The 9,329-nt window shown below is 33.6% G+C and overlaps 1 protein-coding gene across 2 annotated transcripts; it reads right to left on the bottom strand.

Moving 5' to 3' along the window:
• Positions 1-3,866: 3,866 nt before the first annotated feature.
• On the bottom strand, positions 3,867-7,641 carry LOC125219505 (agamous-like MADS-box protein MADS2). Of its 2 annotated transcripts, none has more exons than XM_048121494.2 (8): positions 7,197-7,641; positions 5,953-6,031; positions 5,454-5,518; positions 5,263-5,362; positions 5,053-5,094; positions 4,936-4,977; positions 4,689-4,852; positions 3,867-4,142 (listed from the first exon to the last, which is right to left on the bottom strand). In XM_048121494.2, the coding sequence occupies exons 1-8, from the start codon at positions 7,379-7,381 to the stop codon at positions 4,055-4,057; spliced, it is 765 nt and encodes a 254-aa protein (XP_047977451.1). In that variant the 5' UTR covers positions 7,382-7,641; the 3' UTR covers positions 3,867-4,054. The 2 variants fall into 2 exon arrangements, with proteins under 2 accessions (XP_047977451.1, XP_047977452.1); XM_048121495.2 differs by having other exon boundaries at positions 4,689-4,831.
• Between the last annotated feature and the right edge of the window lie 1,688 nt (positions 7,642-9,329).

The following is a 9,329-nucleotide window of genomic DNA, read 5'->3' as shown; positions in this document are numbered from 1 at the left end:
TATGGAAGAGAATAAACAAGGGATCAAATAATATAATAACAATTCCCTTCTCCCATAATATAAGGGATTTTCGAAAATCCTCCTAGACACAATATAGGGGCCGAAAATTTCACCAATTAATAAGGAATAATCGGAGTTTGGATTTAATTCGGATAATTACCCCAAGCAATAATTAAATCCAAGAAAAATAGGATTTCTTTCCAATAAATAGGAGGGTCGAAAATTCCACATACTTAAATAATGCTCCTATTAAATTCTCACTCATCCCTTAGAATAATATTTCACCACAAATATTATTTCTTCCCACATCAAAATATCCAGATTTTCGAAATTCACCTCCACTTCACATTTTCAAACGACTTTGACCATTCCACGGCCACGTCATATTTTCCACAATATTGACTATTCAATAGCCACGTCACATATTCAACAAATTGACCATTCAACTCAATCTCAACTCAAAAATCGCAATTTAGGTCACATAGCATATTGCAATTTATCACTCATCATTTAATTTCACATATCATAGCATTAAAAGCATTTAATGCAAAAATTTCCACGTCACAAAAATTAGGGTTCGAAAAAGTGGGGCGTTACACCCTCCGTCTCAGGGAAGATGACTTCTTCCTCAGGTGTCACATGATTTTATGCAACTATATTTTGTGTGTTAAGTGAAGAGAGTAAAGTATGAGAGAGGGAATAAAGTAGAGATAAAAGTGTTTCCAATTTTAGTAATAAGTCATCTTTATTGGAATATAGTACCAAAAAGGAAAGTAAGTTATCTTTAGTGGTACGGAGGGAGTAGATCAAATAAAAGGGAAAAAAAGTAGATATAATAAAATAAAAAAATGAATAAAGTGGAAGAATAAAATAAAAGAAAGAATGAAGTAGAAAGCAAAATGAATTAATTATTATACTCATTTTTTAAAAGAGTCATCTGTAAGGAAACTTCTTAGAATAGAACAACCACTCAACTATAAAGGAACAAACCATTCAACTATAAAGGAACAAAATAAGTGTTTAATTACTTCCCTCGTCCCTCACATAATAGTTTAACTTTTTTATTTTGCTTTGTACCAAAAATTAGTGTACTTCCATTTTTTTTATATGTTTTTCTTTATAAAAAGTCAATTACATTCTCTACTAACAATACTGAAATCATTTTTTTTCTTCTGTTATAATTTACTGATTTCAAATTATAAGTCATTGTGTCTCCAAAATCTTTATATTTATTAAACAGGGAGAAGCATATAAGAATATTTAAAGTTAATATTATTTCATGACAATGAATAGAGCTATTTATATCTCATTAATTACCTAATATTGACCACACTCCTTCTACCACGAAAATAGTACTATCTCCATGTCAAAAAAAATAGAGCTATTTATATCTCATTAATTACCTAATATTGATCAGTTGCCCAACTGAGCCAAAGAGGACTTTTTTTTCGCAACGTTAAGAGGCTGGGCGGAAGGATGTGGAGTGGGCTTTTGGTGTGCTCCAAACTTTTCGAACGACCAAGTTTTAATACAAAATTGGTAAAGTAAGAGAAAAATAGAAAGAAAGTAATTAGTGGAGAAATGAGTTACCATAAATACAAGTTTGATATTTTTATACCTGAGGTGACCCATTTCTGTGAAGACGATCAGTTGCCCAACTGAGCCAAAGAGGACTTTTTTTTCGCAACGTTAAGAGGCTGGGTGGAAGGATGTGGAGTGAGCTTTTGGTGTGCTCCAAGTGCGTTAGGCATTGGTGAAAGGCCTGGCATGTTTCTTTTATGAAGGTGATGTTAGAGTTTGTATACTAGAAATCACCTTTCGAGTGATTGAATACTGTTAAAACTCTTATTTTATTTTCCAAAGGAATAAATAGATTATTTTTGTCATAATGTTGTTATGTTTTACATTTAATGGATGTTTATTACATGTTTAAATGTATAAGTAACTTAACAAAGTATAAGTCTTGTTTTAGTAGACCGGTTGTGGGCGTCGTTCACTTTAAGGTAACACGGTCAGTTCTAAACAAAGAAAAAGAAGAATTTCACAACCTAGATAAGCTTAGACTACCTATCGTGAAAGGTTGCAATGTCAGTCCAATTATTTCTAAGCCTTACTGAAATAAGATGACATTGGTGTGGTATAGCACTGAATGGATCTAACAGCGAGACAGTCTTTATGCTATATACTGAAAGACGAGGTCTTGTAAATTATCATTTCTTAATCAATGTACGTTAGCATTGAGCATACGGTATTGATTATGCACTACTTTGACTTACCAAATGGTGCGGGTTTTTCGCAACCCAATAAGCCTGGTATATTGGGTAGTGGTGATTAATATCTATCGGTGCTAGGATTGCTATTATGTTGAATCGTGCGCGAGGTGAGTCTCGTTTGATAACATCCTCAAGAGAAGCTTGAAATAAGGTTTTATTATTCGGAACCTAGCTAGTTGGAGTTTGATTACTCTATGAATAATAAATAAGATTTTCTTGTTGAGTCCTCTCTTGGAATAAATAAGATATTAATTAATTAAGTCCACAGCAGACAATAATTAATTAATGGATATTTCTATCTTAAGTGTGGGAAATAAATATCAAGAAATGGAAACCCGAAGTACTTATAATTTCGGATTTGGATGGGGAGTGCAATATTACTTCTGTAGTGGCTGCTTGTAATATTCCAATTATAAGCTTATATTAAATTGGGTTTAATTTAATTAGTAAAAAGCTAATTAGAGGAGCCCATATCCAAAGCCTTCCGTAGATCCCTGTCTGGGCCCAATATGTGACCTATTATAAATAGGAGAATAAAGGAGACAGAAAACACACTTATTTTTCTTCTAAAATTTTCGCCCCCCTCTCTACATAGACAAGGGGCGATTTTCTCTCCTCCGAGGAAAAGGATTTCCGTCTTCTTTATTTAAGTCCTAGTACACTGGTGAGATCAGCCCACCCTGATATCAGTTTACAGTCCGGGAACCAGACAGAAGATCCGTGGTTTTGTACTAAAAACCTTCACGTGGAGAAGGCGCTAGCTATCTTCGATTCTTTGGAGAATCATCAAGGTATAATGGCTAAACCGTAGAAAAGCATGTTTTAGGTTTCAATTAATTTAAAGCATGTTTTATTTGAGTTATGAGCATGATACATGTGATAATTATGCGAATAGAATTTGTCTAAATAATCTGCTAAATAGATCAGAATTATTATGTAATTGATTTATGTGAGCGCTTCCACTGCCAGTTCCATCAGGTGATATCACGATATCATTTATGCGGCCATCATCTTGTATAATATGATAGTGGACAATGAAGGTGAAGGCGTCGCCGATGAAGACACTGCTGGACCAAGTCAAGGTATTTCCCGCAGGTCCCACCGCCAGGGTGTCCCATACGACTACGCTGAATATCTTCGGACATATGTTGACATACGCTAGCAAGACGCCCATCTTTAACTCCAGAGCGATATGATAGAAGAAGTCTGGGCATGTAACCACAGATGCGTATTTTAATTTTATTTATGTTTGCTCTCGTTGTATTCTTTTTCAAATATTGTAATACAACGAAGATTTGCACATTGTATTATGTTGGTATTTTTACTTAATTTATTTGATGATAACATATTAAACATCAAAGTGCAAAAAATTAAAGCAAAATAGTGCTGATGTGGAAATAAGATAGACTGTAAGATAGGCTTTCCGTTGCAGGAAGATAAAATGTGGGATAAAATACTAACATGGGAGGAGAAAATGAGATAGGATGTGAGATAGAGCGAACCATTATAGAAGCTCTAACATGGGGAAAAGGCAACAGAATAGAGAACATCTAAATATTATAGCATACATACAAATTTGATTGAGAGTCTGAATAGTTAAGGCAAAACAGAGTCCCTGGTTTGGCCATGCATCAGTTTTTAATAAGTTTTGTGCATACATTTTAATAAGTTTTGATCGCATACATTATTTATGAATGTATCTAGAAAATACAAGAAATATATATCATATTATATGCTTCTTGTAGTAGGCTTGCAAAGTTATACTGTATTGCAAATAAGAGTCAGAGCATCCACCCAGGGACTATTCCGTTGGCGTTTTGAACATCCGTTGCTGCTGTCATCTGGCTCGAACTCACTGGATCACTATACCTATTTTCCCAAACCAAAAAACAAACATTAAAAAATAGTACTCTCTCTGTCCCATAAAAATTAGTGCATTTGAAGTGGCACGAGAATTAATGCACTATTGGTAAAGTAAGAGAAATGAGAAGAAGGGTAGTTAAAGTAGTGTTAGTGGATAGTGAAACCTACATTATTATTAGTTTTTAATGAGTTATAATAATGGGTTATAGAGGTATAAGTTGTAAATAAATTGATGTATACGAGTAATGAGTTGGAGACAACTTTATATAAATAGAAATGTTTATATTTTTATGGACGGACAGAAATGGAAAGTGCACATATTTTTATGTGACGAATGGAGTAGTTTTTAACCATTTTCCATAGATGAACTCTACAAAATGGTTATGGATTTTGGTAATAATTGACAGTCATGTATATTCACTCTATAAATACGTCTTTAAAGGAAATTGCCAGATTTATTCCATTGTCCATATCCATGCGTGCACATATAATAAAAGCCAACCATTTCAAATAAAAAAATAAACAAATCAATATTTTAAAAAACAATCTAACCCGATTTGGAGAGTAGAGTTGCAATCAAGAGGCTGAAAGAAGCCCTGGGATTGAGCGTGGTGATGAGCATAGTTGTTACTGTGCTCCCCACCTCCTCCTACCCACGATTGTTGAAGCTGATTTGCAGCATATATCTCTTCCAACTTACCATCAAAATTCATAAACTAGACAATTGTAATTATAATTGATGATTGCCTATAAATAAATAAAATGTTTATGCATTCTATACATTTTTGTGCAAACTAACCTTTCTCTCCAAAGCTTTGTTAGCGTCAAGCATCAACTTCTCCTGGACTCATAATTATTTATTACTAAAATTAAATACTATATGATCATAGTATAGAGAAAAAAAAATCAAATATACCTTTGATTGAAGATCAGAAAGCTGATCAAGCATAACCTGTGTCTGCACGTAAGTTAATGACGAAACTGAGAATTTAATTTTATCTCGCGTTTTCTCAACTAATATTTGTGATATAAAACTATCAATATGTAATGGCTATTGTAGTATCTTGTTTTGCAATAATATGTGCAAATAAAAACTAATTAAAAAACTATTTTGTTTCCAGCTTACTCTTGTAGATCTAATGTGTTTCAGTGATGTCTCCAATTGATGTTCAATGTGCTCAAGATCATTGATGTTCAGAGGCCCAAGATCATCACCAAGAAGTTGCCTGCATTATATAATTAATTACTAGAGTTTCAAATGTTATTGCATTATACACATATACTTGAGATAAAAAAAAGTGGACGAAAGTTTATCACCTTTGATATCGTTGGAGGGATTCATATTTGGCTTTAAGCTTAAGATACTCCCTATAGCTGCTTTGCTACAAAACAACAGTTCCAAACTTCAATTTGATATATCATTGAATATTCCATACAAGCACACAAGATGATTCAGTCTAAAGATAAACGCTTAAGTTTTTATTTATATATCAATCTACAATATTCTCTTTCTATATGTGTAATTGCGTATATTATTTTCATTTCCATATCAATATATTATATATATTCCATGGAATTGACATAAGACCAAATTTGCTACATCTATTTGTTCCACTCAATCTGAAATAATTCTTATTTAGGATTCTAATTCTAATTCCTTTCTTTTTCGAAATAAGGAAGGGTAAACCTCGTCTATTTTTAACACCATATAAACCATTTTTTCCAAAATTAGAATAGAAACATGTAACCCGCCCGAGGCAAGATCTTATTATCGTCTTATGTTGCATTCTCGATGTTTTAAAAGAACGCATAGTACCTCAATATCCTTGCCTGGATGGTTGACTTCTAAAGAACCATAACTGCATTTTTGGTACCTTTCAAGTGTCTTGAGCATGCTGCCAAAAAGGCATAATAGTGCAATTAGCTATATGTATATTGCAGGATAAGAGTGCGTAATGGAAATTAATTAATTCTCGCATTACCGGTCTCGAAATGAATTTCTGAATTTGCATAATAAATGCAATCTATAATAGGACTAACCGAATGTATAATGCTACTAGCTTCTAGCGATGAAAATGTAAATGGTAGGTCAAACAATTAATTAGTTTCACTATAAACATTAAATTTGTGGTAGATCTCCTAATTAACTTAAGTTGTTCATCATAAAACTTATCAGCCGTAGACTATGAAAGATTTACTCATCAAATAAAACCAGTTAGCTAGAATTTAGAAATTAGAAAGATTTTACTGAAAAAAAAAACAAATATCACCTCAACAGCCATGAAAATAAAACTCCATCTATGCATAATTGGTAAAGTAAGAGAAATGATGAGAATGGTAGTTAAAAACTAAAATAGTGTTAGCAGATAGTGGGACTCACATTATTGTTAGTGTTTAATGGTGGGTCCTAGTGGTATAAGTGTAAATAAATTGATGTATACATGTAATGAGTATGAGAGAACTTTCCATAAATGGAAATGGATAATTTTATGGGATGGACGAAAAAGAAAAATGCCCTTATTTTTATGGGACGAAGGGAGTACTTTAGCTAAACAAAATAGAAGTTTATTTTAATTGCAAAGTATAGATTAACCTTGTCAAAAGATGATCTTTCAAACCTGATGAAAACCAACAACTCCAACTGACTGCATTGTCTTTATTAATTGAATGGAAAGATCACCTTAAAAATCTATAAATAAATTGTTTGGTACTCCTGAACAAATCTTGTACAAATTCAATAAAAGGAATCAAGCTTGAAACCAGCTAAAAGTTGTCAGACTGGAAAATAATTCCTTAATTTCACGGATAACAGAAAATCACTATATTATCTGTCACGTTTCTCCCAATTACATCAAGGTTAGAAGCCAGAATCGAATCGATAAAAGTTGAGACGCAATTAAAACACTTTGACAGAATTCCAAATCACAAAAACTAAGTAATTAAAACATAAATTTGTCTTAATTGTAAGAATCAAGTAAAGAAAAACAAAAAAATCAACATGCTAAGAATTGAATTTCATACAAATTGGGGGGAGAGAGAGAGATAGGAGATATAATTTACTTTGATGTGCTGCAGAATTCATAAAGCTTGCCACGGTTGGAGAAAATGATAAGAGCAACCTCAGCATCGCAGAGAACAGAGAGTTCATAAGCTTTCTTGAGCAAACCATTTCTCCTCTTTGCAAATGTAACCTGTCTATTTATCTTGTTTTCTATCCTCTTAAGCTCCACTCTTCCCCTACCCATGATCCCTATTTATAATATATATACATCTAATTTAATAATTATGTAACTATTAAACCTTCACTTTCCTCTTTCTTCACCCAAGAAATTTCTTTAACTAAAAGGGTAACAATCTTCAAACCCTAAAAAGAAAAACTTAAAAAAGGACTGTTCTATTTATAGAAACGCTAGAACATGAGTTAAAATAACTGCGTGTGTGTGTGTGCTTTAGTGAGAGAGAGATCTAGAGAGAGAGAGAGGAAGGTGGATTTATTCTAGTGGAAGGAAGACTCTTTGTAACAAAGTTTTTATGATCATATAGCATGTGCAGTAGCAGATGGTTGGAGAGATGAAATTTAGGGTTCATGGATTTAACCAATGTCATTAAAGCGTGAACAATCAGGCGCGTGGGGCTCACGGTCAAGATACTTTGTTGGAGTGGATTAGACGCGCCCGTCAATGCGTGGTGGTGGATTATTACTGCCCACTGCTGAATCAAATCAGACAGCGTCACCAATAAAGTAGGCGCCACGTGTCGGGTGACCAATGGTTATTCGAAATCAGTGTTGATCAAAAGATCCATTGTTCCAGCAAGCTAACGAAATCGACCCAAATTTAGTTTGAACTTTCAGATGAAATTATTTTCTTTTTCAAAATTTAGATTTGCAATTCGATTATTGATTCGTAAAAACTGAAAAAGTTAAATTTTGAATTACATATTCCCTCCGTCCACAAATAAGAACATATTTTACAATTTCAGGCATCCATAGGAAAAAAAAAACATTTACTTTAGTCTATTTTTTAAAAATAGATCTCTTGTCTACTAAGCGCAGCGCATCCACAATGATTATCCCTTCATTATCTCACCTTTAAGTTATATCACCATTTGCCTTATCTCTTACTCCCTCCGTTCCATAGTAATAGTGACATTTCATTTTCTGCACTCATTTTGAAAAAATGATATTAAATAGTTAAAGTGGAGAGAGAGTAAAGTAAGAGAAAAAATAATGTAGAGAAGAGTCTTATCTACAATATTATCTCTATTACTTTACTTTTTCTCCACTTTAACTATTTATAATTATTTTTTTAAAATGAGTGCGCAAAATAAAATGTCTCTATTACTATGGAACAGAGAAAGTATTTAAGAAACAACACGTGCAATCATTTTTTCCCTTAACCAACTCTTCTCTTCACTATTCATTGGTCACACCATTTCATATCTAAAAATAATACCAAAACATTTCAATAATATAACTTCGTTAAAAAACCAAATATTACAAAAATTACATAATAAAATCCTTAAAATTTAAAAATTATACAATTAAAAATCTAATTGTTTTAAACTACTTGAGCGGCGGCGACACAGTTGGTAGGCCCAATTTTTGTTGGAGGCTCATAATATGCTATCCATGCGCAAATAGTTGGAGCACATTCATACTGTACTGTCAACATTAATGATGTTCAAGAAATATTCGTATAAAATATCTGGATTGGAATATGAGGATGGGGGAGCTTGGGGCTCCGCTAGGCTCTGTCCTCTAGGGCTAGCTTTCGTCGTCTTCATCCTAATTGGATGACGTTGCAAACCGACTCTTGACCCACTCACACCGGCGATGGACCCACCCAAATAAGCTCTAGCGAGCTGGCTTGCGACCTCGTCCGTTTGGAGCTTGATCCCAACGAGGACTAGGTGCCACCCTCCCACTTATCGAGATCTTGAACCTCCCGTCAGTGTCCATTAGAAAATTGATGTGAATCAAATATGCTATCTTTATTCTCATAGCACCGCCAAATTGACCAAGGAGAATTATCAGAAGAAGCAGACAGCAAGGAGTAAGACAGGGGAAAGAGAACCCAAATACACCATTAGTTTAAGGGTACAAATGTCAAATCATGGAAGGGTCAAATCATGGAAGGCATACCCTAGGGATTTGGGCCTCAAGCCACCCTATATAAAGGGACCAACATTGCA

Source organism: Salvia hispanica, chromosome 1 (assembly GCF_029641045.1).
Source record: "Salvia hispanica isolate PSC_SH4W2 chromosome 1, Shi_PSC_v1, whole genome shotgun sequence".
NCBI lineage: Eukaryota > Viridiplantae > Streptophyta > Magnoliopsida > Lamiales > Lamiaceae > Salvia > Salvia hispanica.
This window is presented reverse-complemented; position numbering and strand designations above follow the sequence as displayed.

Coding starts and splice junctions, on each gene's coding strand:
- LOC125219505 (XM_048121494.2), bottom strand. CDS start 7,381: ATGGGTAGGGGAAGAGTGGAGCTTAAGAGGATAGAAAACAAGATAAAT. Junction 5,519..5,952: donor ATCCAGGCAAGGATATTGAG/GTACTATGCGTT, acceptor GTTGTTTTGTAG/CAAAGCAGCTATAGGGAGTA. Junction 4,978..5,052: donor TTTCTGATCTTCAATCAAAG/GTATATTTGATT, acceptor TTATGAGTCCAG/GAGAAGTTGATGCTTGACGC.